The sequence below is a fragment of the Argentina silus genome (genome assembly GCF_951799395.1).
Source record: "Argentina silus genome assembly, chromosome: 22".
Lineage (NCBI taxonomy): Eukaryota > Metazoa > Chordata > Actinopteri > Argentiniformes > Argentinidae > Argentina > Argentina silus.
The window spans coordinates 10,973,220-10,992,032 of NC_139676.1; the positions used below are offsets into that span (position 1 = coordinate 10,973,220).

An 18,813-nucleotide genomic window follows, 5' to 3' on the forward strand; every position below is an offset into this window, starting at 1 on the left:
ATGTTGATAGATAGGCGGCGACACGTACACAATAATCTACTCTGGTGTGTGTGAGGGGCGGGAGACGGGAGCTGGAGAGATGCCATGTCAGGAGGTATCAGGTGGCACCATGCCCATGGTTGGTCATCCTGATATCTCCTGACATGGCATCTCCCCCGTGAGAGGCTGAGACTAGGGTTGGGTTGGGCACTGGGACGATGACATCGGTCATCACAGATGGTCCGAATCAATCACCGACAGAGATTACTTTCTTTGATTTGAGTAAAACAAAAAACCGGGAGAAAATGCTAATTTTATGGCGCGTTTCTGAAGTCAATAATCGCCTCCTCAGCCCTCTGCTTCCCCGTTTCCCACAAGCGTTACGTAAAGCGTATTCTAACGCGCCGAATTTACCGTGTTGAATTTTTAAGAGACCCACAAACGCATTACAAGTCAACCGCGGAGTGCAGAGGTCTTTTGAAACAGACCTCATGAGGCGTATAACCTTTCTTCACCAGTCTAACTACCGGGGCTGGGCGGCAATACCCATGGAATTACAACATGCCTACGGTGTGCTTCTCAATAGCGTGTTAAAAGCCTCCGCTCTGTTATCTATCAAACTGCTAAATGAAGAGTTGTTTCTCTGTTCACAACACGGAACGGCGCTGAGGGGTAAGAGGGAGCGAGGCAGAGCAGGTTTTTTTCCTCTCAGCTGAGAGAGTGGTGGGGGGAGGGGGGGGGTGCTCACTTCACACACACCATACAGTACAATCAGGACTGTGAGAGAGAGTGAGAGAGAGAGAGAGAGAGAGAGAGAGAGAGATCAGCGACTTAGGGCGATAGGTCTGTAGGATCACGTAGACAATCGGCCAACCCTAGTTTAGACACCATGATACGTTCATCCATTAAGACAGTCAGCGCATGCACCTTGCAGTTCTGTCGACCTGTATGAGCCTGGCGTTATACGAGGACCTAGGGCATAGCTGTACTGTCGTCAGGGTAGGAAGTAGGTCAATTCCATTGCAATCCAACTTTAAGCTCTGGCATTCGCTTCAAATAATTGCCTAAATACCAGGGCCACATTCTCTCAAAAACCTCTCAATGTCACAGTTGCTGCCGGTATAACAGCTCCATTGTTCCTGGCATCTCCCGGTCTGTGCATGCCAGCTCAGATGAGGGCCTCTCTCAATGGCATGGCACAACTGCCACCTGACCAGGTGTGTTGGCGCACAGAAATACAGACAGAGAGAGAAAGAGAAAAAGAGAGAGAGAGAGAGAGAGAGAGAGAGAGAGAGAGGGAGCGAGCTACAGTCCACCTCCGAGTGTAGCACACCGAAATGATGGCAGCCGTGTTTCCAGTTCTGGCAGCCATTTTGTGCCGATGACATTGTGCGCCCGGAGGCAAGACCGCAAATAGTGGCGGAAAAACCTGGTGGACTGCTGCTCCTGTTGCTGCATGGTGGTGAAGCTGGCGCCCTGCCCACAGTCTGGCATTGCTGCTGTTATCGATGTGCCCATATGTAAGATGGCAGAGCAACTGAAGGCACACAGCTAATATCCAATATGTAGAAGCCTCTGTACCTGTACAGTGCATATGGCATATGAGACACCAATGGCCTTACTGACCTTTACGCGCAGAGTCTCAAAAGAACCTGTGTGTTTGCTCCTGTGTGTGTGTTGCCCCTGTGTGTGTGTGTGTGTGTGTGTGTGTGTCTAAGACCGGGATAATGGTGTGGATACACAGCTGATTAGGCCCAGTGGGTGATACTGGAGGTTGGCAGCTGTGGTGATTTAGTTAACCTTTAAACTGGGAGGAGGACAGCACACAGACAGTTCCACAGGAGTGAGTGAGAAAAATACGAAATACACACACACACACACACACACACACACACACACACACACAGACAGACATTCCTGAATAGAGCCTGGGTCTGGGGCGGCAGAGAAGAGGGCCTTACCTTGGGGGGAGACTGCTGCTGCTGGGGTCCCTGCTTGCTGGAGGGTCCCTGGGCCTGGTGTTGCTGGGCCTGGTGTTGCTGGGCCTGGTGTCCCTGGGCCTGGTGTCCCTGGGCCTGGTGCTGCTGGTGGGGATGTTGGTGCTGCTGGGGGGCCCGCAGGGCGCGGGGGATGAACTCGGGGGCCAGGGGGTTGAGGACATACGTCTTCTTCAGCTCCAGGGCCTCCAGCTGAGACTTGATCTGCTCAAAGGTGATGCCGTGCAGGCTGGTGTTCTCGTGGCAGATGGAGATGAAGCGCTCCCAGAACTTTCTACGGTGGGGGGGGAGAAGGGGGGAGAGAGAGAGAGAGAGGGGGGGGGGGGGGTGTTGAGTGGCATGAACATCAACTGCACTCTGAAGAGGGAGGCTGACTGTACTTTGCAACAGAAAGTAATCAGCGTCCACATCATCTCACAAGTAGTGAGGCCACGTGAAACGGTTCTTACTGCCAGAACTCCATTCCACCTCGTAGCAGATACGGCTCCGAATCATTCATTAATGATGGTACATTTGAGGGGAAGCATCCAGAAAGCATTAAGAGAAGTCCTTTGTCAATCTATACCCAATGTCTTGAGTAGAGTTGGCATGTGCACAAGGACAGGGTTCTGCAACACAGAACAGGCTGTAGTACTGTACGTATGAGAGAGCATGCACGTGTGTGTGTGTGTGTGTGTGTGTGTGTGTGAATTTGACATAAGTGAAAGTGTAAGTGCATACAGTACGTGTGTGTGTTTGATGTGCGCGTGTGTGTGTGTCTGTGTGTGAGTCATTCCCTAGATTAGCATATTTCCAGAGGAACCAGGGCATGGGAGGAAATAAGCTGTCGGGCTTCTCTCGGAAGGCTGACAGGCCCCTATTCACAACTGTCCCCTCGGTGAAATTGCATCATCAACATGAGACACACACACCAGGAGGGGCGCTTTCAACTGACACGTAACACACAGGAAAAATTAAATGATTTGACAAAAAAGGGAGTGTGACATGAAATGGCTCTATCGCAGGCTCTGGGGAGGGGGGGGGGCGGTGTCGGTTCCGTTTCAATCAAGACAATTTGAGTAAAAATCCCCGCTCCAGAATTGAGAAGAGAACCTTTGGTTCTCAACGAATGTGACTCGTGGATGTTGACGACACAGAGAGCCAGGCAGGGAGAAGCCCCTACAGTGGGAGCGCTGCGCCGTGACTCAAGTGACATGATGCATTCTCTGTTATTGTTGCCTTGTGCGGGGCGCGCGCACTCGTCTCTGTTATAATTCATCTGCAGTGACTAGTGAGGGCTATTTCTGGTCCTCTGGATTTAATCAGCCTTCAATAAGACGGTCCGAGTGCTTCCCCCCCCCCACCCCCCCCCCCCCCCAAGGCGAGACGTCGCCCCCAGGGCGAGACAACACCCCCCCCCCAACACACACACACACACACACACACTCCGATTACACATGTTGAAGGGGCATCGTTTGCCTGACCCAGATCGAGCCCACGCTGGCAGCTTGGACCAGAGATTCCGTCTCAATCTGTTCCACCCTGCTGCTCATACTGAACTCCGGGTACGACTACAGACGAGATGGGGGGGGGGGGGGGGGGGATGCAACCAAAAAGGATAAACAGAGTAGATGATATGCTTGGTGACATTTTTACCACAGGGAGGTGTGTGTGTGTGTCTAACTGTGGTTCCCTGCTGGTTTCTCTGACAGGCACAGTGACGGGCGTAGTGGTGTGTGTGTGGGTGTGTGTGTGTATGTGTGTGTGTGTGTGTGTGTGGTTGTGTGTGCGTCCAGCAGTGTTCTTCTCACTCACGAGAGGGGGGTCTGATGAGGCCCAAGGGATAATGTATTATGTATATCCATTCCTCCCGCTCTCTTTTCCTTTCCTCTCCCTCTCTTTCTGTCCGTCTGTCTGTCTGTCTGTCTTTCACTCTCCCTCCCCCTCCCATCCTCCCCCACTGACACAGGGTCAAATAGATATTCATCCCCTGATGATTAAAGACAGGAGCAGAGAAAGGGAGCATGATCCCAGATCTGTGCTTAAGTGCCCACTTTCTACCTGTGGTGACTGGAGTCAGAGACGGGGAGTGTGTGTACAGTCCACCGGTCTCCTCCTCCTCCCTCCCCAACCTGTCCGCCCGCTCTTTAACAGCTCAAAGGCGACCTGCTCTTTGATCTCAGAGGTGGTGCTCTGTGTTGTGTGTGTGAGTGTGTGTGTGTGTGTGTGTGTGTGTGTGGGGGGGGGGGGGGGGGGGGCAAGGGGGGCGGGCAGCCGGCCATCGATTTAATTGGCGTTGCATCTCCCGGGGTGACATTTCTAAACAATGACCGCCGTGGACGGACAAGCAATGCACACTCGACAGTTGCCATGGCGACCGGGGGGCTCAAGTGTGTGTGCGCGTGCGTACGCGTGTGTGCGTGCGTACGCGTGTGTGTGCGTGTTGAGACAGTATATACACACAACCACTAATGTAATGAGACCAAATTGAAGAGACACTGTCCCCCCTGACACTTCAGCTCCAATGAGGAAAACAGACTCACTCCTCGTCCCAATATTGTCATGGTGATAGTGAACGGCAACGCTCCCTGTCTAAAAACACATTGCTCTGAGGGCCTGGGGGACCATGATGTCATCCTACACTGACACACCATGGGGCGACATAGGAGAGGGTGGGAACATGTGTGCATATATAGAAATATAAATATATATATTATATATATATATATGTGTGTGTGTGTGTGTGTGTGTGTGTGTGTGTCACTAAACAGGGAGCACAGCCAGGGGGCCAGCTGTGCAGGAAGAAGTGACACAGTGGGGGGTTTGTCTCCCTGCCAAGCTTGCTTGCTTGCTAACCCCCCTCCACACACACACACACACACACACACACACACAGGAAATGAGCAATATGCAATGGTGAATAATACATTCTCTCTGTAACATGGGAGTCGTCCTCTCGCATATTCCTGCTGCACCGCCGTTGTAACGTCACACTCTGATGACCACCGTCGCATACCCCCGCCCGTCACACTCTGATGACATCACACACACACACACACACACACACACACACACACACACACCCTACTCGTACAGAACTATTATTTACCTGCAGCGGCCCACGGAGCAGAGGGCTATGGGGTCTCCCACCACAGCCACCAGGGACTGCGCGCGGGTGATGGCGGTGTTGAGCAGCTTGTAGTTGGACAGGAAGCCGTAGTCCAGGTCCTCCGTGGAGTCCTCCACCAGCTGCTCCTTGCGCTTGATGGCCGTCTGCTTGTGCTTGCAGGTGTGCCGGGTCCTCACCGTGCTCAGGAACAGCACACGGAACTGCTTACCTGGAGGGGGGGGGGGGGGGGAGTAGGGGGGGAGAGAGAGAGGAGGTTAGTGTGGCCAATGGTCGGATGTACTCTATCCATCTGCACCGTGCTCAGGAAGAAGAGAGGAGAAGAGGAGAAGAAGAGGAAGATGGATGGGGTGTAGTCTAGTGTAGGGAAGGCTGGTGGAGGTAGAAATCGGAGGACAGGCTCATTTTAATGCATGGAATGGATTGAGGAACGGTATCAAACCCGTCCTCCGATTTCTACCTCCGCCAGCCTCCCCTGGTTGAGAGATCTATTCCTCGGTTAGAAGTATTCAAGGCTGACAAAACGTTCAATCGAAGCCAATGCAGGCCTAACTATGCGATTAAGTAACGGTAGAACAGGCAGAAGAAGAGAAAGGAGGAGCAGAAGGAGGGGTTAGCGGTCATTCTGGTACCTTTTAATGGGGAGGGGGGGACGGGGGGGGGACCTGTCTAGGGTTTCCAGAGAAGCCAATTTATTATAATTATTTATTTTTCAATTTAGGTCTTTATATTTATTCTCCCTTTATTTATTCAATGACGAGATTACTGCAAAAATGACTCATAATTATTCAAACTCCAGGAACTGTGTGTGTGTGTGTGTGTGTGTACAACGTCGTGACTGACAAACAGTCGTGTGTTTTGAGGGGCCTGTTGAATGCGTCTGCCATTAATGAGAAAAGTAATGAGCTCAAGACAACAGCTGTATCTGTGTGTGTGTGTGTGTGTTGCCAGTGGGAGCCATTAGCTCCATCACTGAGAGCTTGAGGAGATGAGAGTCTGAGAGAGAGTCAGGAAGACGCTGTGAAGTACCATCTCTATCAATTCACGTGTCGATGGCACGCCCGAATGCACTGCTCGCTCTCTCTCTCTTCCTTCTCCTTCTCCTCCCTCCCTCCCTCCCTCGTGGGGTAGAATTTCTACCTTGTGGCTCCCAAACAAATCCATACACACACACACACACACACACACACACACACACACACACACACACACACACAGTAACCCACCTTGGACATTGAGCACCCTCTCCACGCTGACCTCGTGCATCCTCTTCTTGCGGAGCTCTGCGCGGATGCGGAACACCTGGTCAGCGTAGGGCGACACCACGCCGATGCTGCCCTCGTCCAGCTTCCCCCACGCCACCGGCCACTTCTTACGCATCTCCTCAACGCGCTCCACGATCTCAAACACCTGGGAGGAGGGAGGGAGGGAGGGAGGGGGGGGGGGGGGGAGAAAGAGAGAGAGAAAGAGGGAGGGAGGGGGAGGGAGGAGAGAGAGAGAGAGAGAGAGAGAGAGAGAGAGGGAGGGGGAGAGAGAGAGAGAGAGAAAGAGAGAGAGAGAGGGAGGGAAGGAGAGAGAGAGAGAGAGAGGGAGGGAGAGATAGAGAGACTGGTGAGGACTGGCGTCTCCTCCTCTAGCCGTACTGAGGCATAGGGTAGTGAGTGTGTGTGGTCACAGTTCTTTACACTTGGTTCTTGTTATGGTGTCGTGGCAGTGACTGCCAGTGTTCCTTTGTCTTCCGGTGGAAAATAAGGCCATCGTAGAGGCCACACACACACACACACACACACACACACACACACACACACACACACACACACACACTTCAATTGTGCTGTATGAGATGATGCCATGTCCCTAGCAGCTGACCCAGGTGCCGTATCAATGGGAGGGGAGGTAATTCACATGGCGTCTGTGACAGGCCAGCGCAGCACAATGAAGACAGGCCCGGTTTGATTGGTCAGTATCTGTCTGCAGGGGTCAAAGGTGACCACAGAGAGGTCCTCTCAGATTCAGAAGGGTTCAACGAGTGTCAAGCATGGGTGTCAAACTCAATCCCTCTGGAGGGGGTGGAAAGGCCTGGTGTTAGCGTTTCATCTGGGCCTGGGTATTCCCCCCCCCCCCCCCCCCCCCTAATATAGGTCCAGTGTCAAACAATGGGGGGGCGGGGCGAGGCCTTCTGCTCGGTTGTTGTCAAATCAATTTAAACTCAGTTTAGATGCTTCCTTATAATCCATTTTTTTTAATATAATATAACACAATGCATGATTTGACTTCAGCATTGTTGAAGTGGGCGGTTAATGTATGGTCCACTTATGGTCGATATATAATCAATGTGCGGTTCGTGTACGGTCGACGCGCGGTTACCTCAGCGTTGTTGTAGTACGCGGTGCTGTTCTTCTCCTGGACGTCCTCCCCCCGCGCCGTGAAGAAGGTCAGGGGGTAGAAGTCCTTGTGAGACGGCTGCTTCCCGCTGGCCATCAGCTTCCCATCGTAGAACAGCTCTGACGTATAGCTGGGGGAAGGAGGGGGAGGTAAAAGGGGGGAGGAGGGGGATGTAAGGGGGGGGAGTAAGGGGGAGGGGAGGCACGGGGGAGGAGGGGGAGGTTGTATTGGGAGAATTAGCATCAGGCGGTCTTCATAAAGGTCACGGTTGCAATGTGCGTTCCGTGGGAAACAAACCGAGTCTAACACAGTAGCGCTTACTCACGCCATTTGTTTTCATAGGGTCTGTTTGCATGGTATTACTCCCTGTAGCGGAGTTAGTTTCTGGATGTATACATAACGTAAAATGTATGTCAAACTCAAGCGTGTGAAAGCTGAGCGGTATGGACCCGGTATTGTCAGCATGCAGCGTTTAAACCGAAACCACTTGACAAATCCACTTTCAAGGGTGCTTTTATCAACTTTTAAACATGTTGCAGAAGCTTTTTTTTTTTCTCCTTAAAGACGACCACTTTAAACCTCGGCATTCTCACGGGAGTCTCGTCTGAGCTTTCATGCTTGCCGTGGCTCAGAAAAACTGTAAATTCACTTCTCACTGAATAAAGTCTCACATGCGTTGCCGATGTTGCTGGGTGATAAGCCAGCGTGAGATCCCTACCTCTCTTTCCTCGCTTCCTCCTTCTACCCCATCCTTTCCTCACTTCCTCCTTCTACCCCATCCTTTCATCACTCTCCTCTTTCCTTTTCTACCAAACGTCTCGCCCTTCCACTCTTCACTCTACAGCCCTTACTCTCCTTCTCCTCCTCCTTTCCTCTCAGCCCACACCTTTCCCTCTTCTACCTCTCCATCTCATTCTCCTCACCTTCTCCTCCCCTCCTCCTTTCCTCTCAGCTCACACCTTTCCCTCTTCTACCTCTCCATCTCATTCTCCTCACCTTCTCCTCCCCTCCTCCTTTCCTCTCAGCTCACACCTTTCCCTCTTCTACCTCTCCATCTCGTTCTCCTCACCTTCTCCTCCCCTCTCTCTCCTCTCTTCTCTTCTCCTCTCCCCTCCTCCTCCTTTCCTCTCAGCCCACACCTTTCCCTCTTCTACCTCTCCCCCCTCCTCCCCTCTCTTTCGCGATGTGATAAAGTTCACACCTACTTGATGATAGCTTCGTGTGAGCGGTAGTTTTCACAGAGCAGGATGCGGCAGGGGAACTCCATGGGATAGTGCTCGTACAGCCGGTCCAGCAGTGACACGTGCAGGTTACGCTCCCGGGCAAACTCACTGTACACAAACGGACTGAGCTGGAGGGAGGGAAGGAAGGAGAGATGGAGGGAAGGAGGGAGAGATGGAGGGATAAATGGAGGGAAGGAGAGAGAGTTGGAGGGAAGGAGGGAGAGAGGGAAGGAGGGATAAATGGAGGGAAGGAGGGAGAGATGGAGGGAGACAGAGAGAGAGTCATTTAAAACGTTCAAAACAATAAATATGAAGTTTCAACTGAAGAGGTCATGAATACACTCGACTGTTTTCTTCTCTCTGCCCTTGCAGCATTTTTGACATTTGTGGACGGTTTAACAGATTTAAATGTCTTCAACTTGATCATTCGAACTGTGAATACAAAAATGATTGAACCGCTGAACCGAAACGGTGTCACAACTCAAGGCCGACGGTTTTTCCCTTGATTTCCCCTCAAGTCATTTGCGATAGCGTGATTTCTTAGCCTCACTTCCCCGCTTAAGCGAAAACATCCTCCTCTAATTGGCCCTTGATTTAGATGCACAACAAAACCTCCGACAGCAATTATGGACCGCAGAGCTATTGTTCAGTATTGTTGGTAATTCAGCTCCAGGCTGAACTCTTAGTCTCCCGGGGGACAAGTTCAGCTAGCTTTAATGAGCTGCTACCTAGTCAATAGGGGAGCTTGGGTCAATGAAAGCAATGGACTTCATTCACTATTCTCAGACTACACAAAGAGCCAAACAACCTATAATGATGAGTGTGTGTGTGTGTGTGTGTGGCTGGGTGGAGAGAGGGGGAAAGGAGAGAAGAGGCAAAAATCTCCTTCGCAACAGACATGCCTTGCAGACAATGTGATTAAGACGAGAGAGAGAGGAGAGAGAGAGAGAGAGGAGAGAGAGAGAGAGGAGAGAGGAGAGGAGAGGAGAGAGAGAGGGAGAGAGAGGAGAGGAGAGAGAGAGAGGAGAGAGAGAGGGAGGGAGAGAGAGAGGAGAGAGAGAGGAGAGAGAGAGAGGAGAGGAGAGGAAAGAGAGAAGGAGAGGAGAGAGAGAGAGAGAGGAGAGGAGAGAGAGAGAGGAGAGAGAGAGAGAGAGAGGAGAGAGAGAGAGGAGAGAGAGAGAGGAGAGGAGAGAGAGAGAGGGAGGAGAGGAGAGAGAGAGAGAGAGAGAGGGAGGAGAGAGAGGAGAGAGAGGAGAGGAGAGAGAGAGGGAGGAGAGAGAGAGAGAGAGAGGAGAGGAGAGAGAGAGAGGAGAGAGAGGGAGGAGAGAGAGGAGAGAGAGAGAGGAGAGAGAGAGGGAGGAGAGGAGAGAGAGTGAAGAGAAAGAGAGAGAGGAGAGAGGAGAGAGAGAGGGAGGAGAGAGAGAGAGAGAGAGAGAGAGAGGAGAGAGAGAGAGAGGAGAGAGAGAGAGGAGAGAGACAGAGAGGAGAGAGAGAAAGAGAGGAAAGAGAGGAGAGAGAGAGAGAGACAGAGAGAGAGGAGAGAGAGAGAGAGAGACGTGAGGCAGAAGAAGAGAAGGGTTGGGCATAAATTAAGCTTTTCCGAGAAGGAGCGAGGACGAAAGAAAGATAATTAACCCTATTATGGCCATGCTAGGGGAAATCAGGGGTCTGCTCCAATGTGTCTCAGAAAAGTCTGAGTGACGGGGGTTTAGTCGGCCCGGGGAACCGACTAGACTGGTGAACAGGCACTGTGCCACTCTCTCCGTTTCAGCCAAAGTACAATACGCACTAAGCTTAGTTGGATGGGGTTCAAAGTACACAAACACATAATACCTAGGGGATACAAGTACACACGTACTTGTTTACTACCCTGGTAAAATCTAGTCCGGGGGGGGGGGGGGGTGGGGGTTATAAGCTGTGTTTACCTGCATGTGGTCTCCAGCCAGCACGATGCGGGTGCTTTTGCTGGCCAGAGCGAAAGGCATGATGGTTTCACACTCCATGGCCTGGGCAGCCTCGTCCAGTAGGATGTGAGAGAACAGCCCTGGAGAGAGAGAGAGAGAGAGAGAGAGAGAGAGACACACACACACGCAGCATTTCAAAGGTCAAGTCATTAGTGACATTAATAACTAACATACTGACCTGTGGTGCTAAAAGCTGATACTATTGGTAAAACAACATCTGACCCTAACTGGGTAATGAATCACTCAGCGACTGATTGATTGGAATATTGAGTTGTAATCGGTGGTAGCAGCTTGCAGTTCTCAACGGTACATTTGGATAAACACTCTGCAACTGGCACATCAAACTCAGTACTATCACAACTGTCAAGTCAGACAACAAAAACAAGCAAACACATTTAAACACACAGGCCCATCTGTGAAAACACCCTTTGAGAGAGAGAGTCAAACGTCTTTTGTTTTCTGCCCTTTTCTTTTTTTCTCTCTCATTCTCTCTCTCTCTCCCTCCCTCCCTCCCTCTCTCTCTCCACACCAGCCGCCATGCACACCAAAGCTGGTTTGCTGGATGTTTTTTTTTTTTGAAAGGGCTGAATCTGGAGCGGTAGCCCTGATTTAAAAAGCTCAAACGCTGTGCAGCTCACGAGGGGGATGTAACAGCATAGTAAATGTCTGACAGAGCTGGGGGGGAGGGAGGGAGGGAGGGAGGGGAGGGAGGGCAGGGGAGGTGGAAAAACAACCCAAAAAACAGCCAACAGCTAAAGCCTCAGCATTTCCACTGAAATACATTGAGGGGTGAAAATGTGATGGAAGAACAAATACACACAAAGTAAATTGAGGGCTTTCAGCGTTTGTTTGTTTTTTTTGACATTTTTTGACAGAAATGTCTAACATACCTCAAATGGAAAATGCTAAATGAAACATGGAATACATGCATGTCATACTGTGAAGCCTACAAATACATTCATTCTTTAAGATCCAGCTTTAAAAGATACATGAATCCACAGCTTGTAACAATTCGCGTCTCTAGAACTGCAGTCGCACTTGAGCATAAAACATGCATGACGCCAAATCAGTCGTTATGACTATTCTGCCAATACAGCAAAGGCACCATAAAAGACACCAAAGTGACCTAAATTCAGACCCTAGTCACATTATCAATTGTTAATACCAGGCACTTCGGCTGACCTCTGCCCTTACTGTGCCCTCCGGCCCAGGACCGAGGGGTGAACCAGGCCTGGTGTTCCCCGCAGTTTTAACTCAAACTCTCATGAATAAGTAACACACGCGTGATGCACAGGAACGTACACGGACGGTTACAAAACCTTGTTTCTCGAGGTGGTGGGGAGTAAAAGAGCGATAAGGAGATGTTCTTTTACGATCGCGGAGGGGGGGGGGGGGATTGGGGGGGAGCTGGGGGGCAGACGGACATGGAAGGGGAAGTGTACTTAACGGTGTTCCAGGGAAAGGCTACGGTCTTTGGGGCCTTCCAGGGACTATGGGGCAAAATTGCATTTCCATACGTTGGAATTCACATGAGCAAAAGAGGGTGGAATGGAGGGAGGGCAGGCGGAAGGAGAGAGAACAGGGGGTGGCGGTGGGGTGAGCGGTGATTTGGAAGTCTCCAAATCTCCCTCCTTGAACACACAGACACACACGCACACACAGGGACACCTGCCAAAGCCTAAGCCGTTGCGGAGTAGGAACAAAAACAGGGTTTAAAAACAACAACCTGTTGGATGCGTGTGAGTTGTTATCGTTGCTAAGGAGAATGAGCGGCTCCCAACTGCCTCGTTTGAGGCCGATTTTCATCAGCAGCGAGTGTGGGAGAACAAGATTATACATGGGGTTGAGGAGCTGCGGTGGGGCGGAGGGGAGGGGAGGAAATGGGGGGGGGGGGGGGGGCATTAGAAACAGGCAAACGGTGTTCCTAAGCAACAGACAAGGCCCTCCATCGACGCATTAGAGGCGGTTATTAGCTCTCGCCGACAAATTGGTTTGTTTTCAACGTCTTTTCACGCAACTTAAATGAGCTCTTGCTCTCCGTCGGGTGTCTACTCCTGCCACGGGAAACTTCAGGCTGATCAAAAGGAAGATGTGTTTGTGTTTGTGTGTGTGTGTTTGGGTGTGTTTGTGTGTGTGTGTGTCAGAATCATTCTCAGGCCCTTATCTTATCTTGCTGTTGACTTTATGAGCCTGTGAAACAAAACTTCAGTTTTATGCGTGTGTGTGTGTGTGTGTGTAATTTACATGGAGCTTGTGTTTCCATGCAGGTACAGGAGAAGGGCACACCCTTAACACCTGCTTCGATCAGTGTATGCTAGGCTAATCATTAGCGAACCGAGCGGTAGTGTAGATGACGTTAGACATTTACTAGCCTCCACCGGCAAACCAAGCACCCGCGTTTCGCCACGTTAGCACTTAGCAATCAGCACCGCATCGTTAGCAATTAGCCGTTAGCAATTAGCTCCACTCACCGGGCTCCAGGTCGAGCTGGCAGAGGTACTGGGAGGTGCTGAGGGTGACGACCACCACGCGGTGCCTGAGGATGTCGTCCCTCTCGGGCATCTGGAACGTGTACTGGGTGTTGGAGATCAGACAGTACTGCTGCACCACGGGGTGGACCGTCTTCACCCACCGGTTCCTGAAGTATACCCTGGAGAGGGGAGGGAGGGAGAGAGAGAGGGAGGGAGAGGTAGAGAGAGAGAGAGAGAGAGAGGGAGAGAGAGGGAGAGAGAAAGAGAGAGAGAGAACACACAGTTAGGCTAATACAAAATCCTACTGGCTGCTGGAAATGTACCAGAGTTAGAACAAGAAAACATATAAACCACCAAGCCACTCATGAAAAAGGAGATTTTTATCTCAATGAGACTAACCTGAATAAATAAAGGTGACATTATTTAATTTGTTTATTGTGAGACACAAACGGAGGGGAGACATTACCGCTAAGCCTTGCCAAACATACTGTTTCAACTGGACGGACGCAAACCTCCAAAATTAGATTTCGATTTCAATTACAGGAAACGTAACACGAGCCAGTGCAAAAATTGATCACGAAGGCCTCGGTCACATTTGCTTGAGCAGCCAGAGGAGCAATCGTGTCCATTTTTGGTATTTTGCACCTGATGTCTTCCAGACATGTTATGCTTCACACCAGCCATTTTATGTATCCAATTACTTTCAGGTTTGGTGGCCGGCTGACCTACTGCCTGGGCAGCATTTCCAGAAGGCAGGTACACACTTATGGACTTCTCACTTGACCAGGCACACTCACCCTGAGGGAGATGATGCCTGATACCGCCATTTAGAGAGGGAGTCACAGAGGATCCCCGAGTATCAGACCGCCAGTCATGTGAAACTAGTCATTTGTTCACCCGGCGGCCCATTGGCTGCCACATGGGGCCCAGCCTGAGGTTTGAAATTGCCCTCTTGTTCTCCTCGGCCGGCAGTGTTATGCCTGTGTGATTAGGAGTCACTGAAGCAGTCGCGCGTGTGTGTGTGTGTGTGTGTGTGTGTGTGTGTGTGTGTGTGTGTGTGTGTGTGTGTGTGTGTGTGTGTGTCTGTCTGTCTTCAAGCATATCGAAGCTCAACCGTAAAGTGAAGCCAGTCTAAGGTCTGCCTAGATCACTGCCACTGCACAATTACCCACTAATCTACACATAATATGGATGGATCAGTCTGACCATTGAACTTTACAGTTGGGCAAACCAGCTGACGGACAGATCAGCGGGGTGTGTCGTCATGCGAATGTCTCGGGACCAACAGTACCCCCAGCGGGCGCACAAACCAGTGGCCACTACAACTACCAGAAGTGAGCGATCGGATCGAAGCGGAGGGGGAGTTGTTCTTTCGGGACTGTAAGAGGTGATGAGCACTGAACACTCGTTTCAAGCGTCTTATAAAGGTCTTATAAAGGGCTTATAAAGGGCTTATAAAGGTCTCAGTCTTAGAACAAGGCTGGAGGAAGGGGGGACAGGGGGGACGGGGGGGGGGTTGAAACTGAGCTCGACAACATGATGGCGGTGCTTGTGTCCTTACCTGAGAGGTCTCGCGTGGGGATTTCCCGCTTCAACGTATGGATGAAGGTAGTCCTTAATGTACAAGTCGGCCGCACTGTTGGAATGGGTGCAAATGAGGACCCTGTGTGAGGAGAAACCAAACAGACGCGTCAGCACAACACAACAGACACCTTTTAACCGATGAAGACGTCTTTCAAAAAAGGGAAGAGAAAAAGGGCAGAACGTCTTCTAACACCCCCTTCCTTTGATCTGTTCCGTGGCGTTACTGAACACAACACGGTGGGAGTGGAGCGGACTTGCCCAGGAGACGGCACGTTCCTGTTTTTTTTTTTTTTTAAATATGTTTTTAGGGTATTTCTGCTTTATTGGGACAGAGACCGTAGAGATTGACAGGAAGGATGGGTGAGAGGGAGGAGGGATGACATGCAAGATAGGTCGAGGGTCGGAATCGAACCGGGAACCTTGTGATGACGTGGTAAGCGCATTAGTGTGCTACGCCACTAAGCACCCCGGCGCGTTCCTGTTTCTCCCAGTGTTAAACATGACAACGAGAGGTCACGGTCCTAAGGGGCACTTATTCTCATGTCTCTGCTTTTAACATATCCATAATTCATCACTCGCCATAGAATATTAAACATATTTAGCGGTGAAGTCGGAGATGAATATTGCATCCCAACACATTTTTGTAATCCCTTTGTAATCCTTCCCACACCGCCCCCCCATTATACATTATAAAAAAATGTAAAAAAAAATAAAAACCTAGGCCTGACTTATGTTCAAGGGGCAAAAATGTGTTCTATTCATTTTTAAGTAAACCAGAGGAACCACTCAGGCTTTCTTTTTACAAGAAACACAATAACATTTCCTGTAAGTATCTCAGCCCGAGAGGGAGAACAGACAGAATGTCAGAACAGGGATCTTCAGGGTGTTCTGTGTTACAACACAATGCCCTGGCAATCTCAATGACATGAGTCAATTGATCTTGACATGGATGGATGGATGGTCATTCTGGAGCGTGGCTACAACACTCTCCAAATCAGCTTTTCGCTTATCCGCGAGCATTCCACCATCCGTCCACCTCAATTATAAATGGCTGACATTCACATGATTTATCCACACACACACATTCCCGACCCAATGGCCTTTAGTGTACCCTCTGATCTGAGAAACACAACTTTGCCAAGCAGCCTGTTTTCTGAACTAAATGTCAAACTTGAGGCTGCCCAGTGCCCAGGGGGAGGTAGTGCCCATGCCCTTTGAGTGGCCCATCTGGTGCTGATGTGTGCCTGCCATAGGGTGAAGTTTCCTCTAGGTGCTGATCTAGAATCAGCTTACTCACCATAAATCATAAACCTTAAATCACCAGAAGGAAAAACTATATACTGACCCAAGATCAGCGCCCTAGTGGCAAGTTCATCCTACTCCTATGTGCTCAGGGACACGCGCGCACACGCCCGCCCACACACAAGCCCACACACACACACACACACGCCCACACGCCCACACACACGCCCACACCAACGCCCACACCAACACCCACGCCCTCACCTGCTGTCGTCCTGCCGCAAGATGTGTTTGACGGCCTGTGCCAGGGTGAAGGTCTTGCCCGTGCCGTAGGGCCCGATGATGAGCACGGGGGGCAGGGGGATGGTGAGGGGCGTGGTGATGGCCAGGATGGCCTCCTTCTGCTTGGCGTTCAGACGCGGGTCCAGCTGCTCGTCCCACTGCCTGGAGGGAGGAGAGAGAGGAGAGGTGGAGGTGAGAGAGGGCAAAAGCCCACTGCCCTACCCATTCATGCCATAATGCCATCATGGTGTATGTGTGTGTGTTTACATATTATGTATGCACCGGTGTATATGTGTGTATGCATGTCTCCCCGCATCACAGTCCTCAATAAGACAGAATAGGCCTGTCCCTTGGAGCTGAACCCCCCCCCCCAGCAGGACCAATAGACTATGCTCCAGCCCAGCCATACTACGGCTGCTAGCTGGGCCATGTAAGCCCGGTGCTGGGCTGTAGACACAGGGAGGGGGATGGGCAGAGGGGGATGGGCAGAGAGGGATGGGCAGCTAGCTGTAATCACCGTGCCGGGCTGGAGCTCCAGGGAAGTGATGGGTTGATGTGCCCAGGGATCAGGAGGGCAGGGCTGGGAGAGCAGCAGGGTTAAGAGGGGTAAGCTGAGCTGTAGCACCAGAGTGTAATGAGGTGTGTGAAGGTCAATCATGGTAGTGTGTTCTAGTCGGGGAGGCGGGAGGCTATGCAAACACACACACACACCTCGCTCTGTCTGTCCCTAGCCTCACACACACACACACACCTCGCTCTGTCTGTCCCTAGCCTCTTACAAACACACACACACACACACACACACCTCGCTCTGTCGATCCCTAGCCTCTCTCACACACACACACACACACACAGACCTCGCTCTGTTTGTCCCTAGCCTCACACTCTCACACACACACACACACACTCTCACACACACACACTCTCACTCACACACACACACACCTCGCTCTGTCGATCCCTAGCCTCACACACACACACACACACACACACACACACACACACACACACACACACACACACACCTCGCTCTGTCGGTCCCTAGCCTCTCTCTCACACACACACACACACACACACACACACACACACACACACACACACACACTAATAAGGTTATGGATCATAAAGCAGCTTCAGGTCTCAGACACCCAGACACAGGAAGCAGAGGCGCCAGCCAATTAAGGTGCAGCCAGGTTATTTATGACCAATCAGCTTGCTCGGTCAACAGTCCCCATGCAGTCAGCCACGGCCAGGCCAGGCAAAGCGAGGTGCTTCAGAGCTGATCCCACAGCAGGGGCATCGCAGGATAACGAGAACAAATGAAAGCATACAATAACATGGGACCTTATCTAAAACTATAAACTTCTATGTACGAATAGATTAATGGTAGACTCAGTGATATGACATGGCCAGAAAACAGCAAGCCAACTACCTCAATTGGCCCTTCAGCAGGCAAAAAGTTGGACATGTTAAAACTTTTATTATGATTTCTATATAGGCTCCTGCTTAAATAAGAGGCCGCAGATGAATTGCCTGTTTGAAAATCAAGGGATTAGTTTTGACACCTGGTCCTTGCCAATAAAGATTATTCTCTGACCGCCCCCTAACCCCTGTCCGCCTTCAAATGGAGATATCTAAAGCAGAGCAACAGCCAGCTTTTCAAAATGGCCGCCAAGCCAAGCAAGGGGCAGACAGTTTGGTCACCTTGTTGAACTCTACGCTGTCATTCCAATGGGTAGGTTTAAGCAGAGCTAATTAAACATGCAGGGATTAGCAAGACTTCTGCATCTTAGCTTAAGAGTGTGTGTGTGTGTGTGTGTGTATTTGTACACATACCTGGTGTGTGTGCGCATGTGTGTGTGTGTGTGTGTGTGTGTGTGTGCGCATGTGCGTGTGTGTCTATACGTACTCATACCTGTTGGGGCTCCAGGGGATGGTGGGGGTCAGGCTGGCGTCGGGGAACAGGATGGTGTTGTCTTTGATGCGGTCCAGGGCGTAGTGCATCTCACACAGGGGCTGGCGGTTCAGCTGGAACTGCAGCTCCACCTGGCACACCGGGGACACACGGCAAGGACAGGGATTGACCTTCAAGTGTGAGGGAAGTTCCCCTCTCTGGCACTTATCCACTCATTGGGAACGAAAGCAACAGAGGGTCCGACTGCCCAAATAATGTTAGTAATCTTCTAACATTCCGGTGCTCATTAATGAGCAAGGGAGTTGATTCATGAGATGTTGTCTGTGTTCTAACCCCCGAAAATCAAGCCCCATCTGGCCTCTGTGTGCTTGGGTAGACTTGGCAGGACTTGGCGGGTGTAAGGGGCTGGAAATTCCACCTGTCCTACCAGAGGGCAAGACGTCGACACTACCGTACTCATTCTGTTCCGAGGGACACTACCATATTGCTTACACCTAATCCAATCCCCTTAGACCTCCACCTCAAGGACATCTCACCACAATCAGGGAAGCGTGACGACAATAAAACGCAGAAGGAAGATCCCTCCCTCTCCTTTAGAGCAACAGGGACGGCCACCTCACATTTACATTTACGGCATTCAGCAGACGTCTTTATCCAAAGCGACT

The 18,813-nt window shown here is 51.0% G+C and overlaps 1 protein-coding gene across 4 annotated transcripts in view; it reads right to left on the reverse strand.

The window, feature by feature from the left end:
* Window positions 1-18,813, reverse strand: part of helz (helicase with zinc finger) — a 48,191-nt gene that overhangs the window by 16,217 nt on the left and 13,161 nt on the right. For 2 of the 4 annotated variants that reach the window (XM_083693808.1, XM_083693806.1), the window contains exons 13-22: window positions 18,149-18,279; window positions 16,216-16,395; window positions 14,687-14,788; window positions 13,126-13,304; window positions 10,616-10,734; window positions 8,673-8,818; window positions 7,450-7,597; window positions 6,309-6,492; window positions 5,065-5,293; window positions 1,941-2,250 (exon numbers count right to left, since the gene is read on the reverse strand). In XM_083693808.1, coding sequence (XP_083549934.1) covers window positions 1,941-2,250; window positions 5,065-5,293; window positions 6,309-6,492; window positions 7,450-7,597; window positions 8,673-8,818; window positions 10,616-10,734; window positions 13,126-13,304; window positions 14,687-14,788; window positions 16,216-16,395; window positions 18,149-18,279 — 1,728 coding nt within the window. Of the gene's footprint in view, window positions 1-1,940; window positions 2,251-5,064; window positions 5,294-6,308; window positions 6,493-7,449; window positions 7,598-8,672; window positions 8,819-10,615; window positions 10,735-13,125; window positions 13,305-14,686; window positions 14,789-16,215; window positions 16,396-18,142; window positions 18,280-18,813 lie in introns of all 4 variants that reach the window. The other 2 variants (XM_083693807.1, XM_083693805.1) reach the window with 1 other exon arrangement.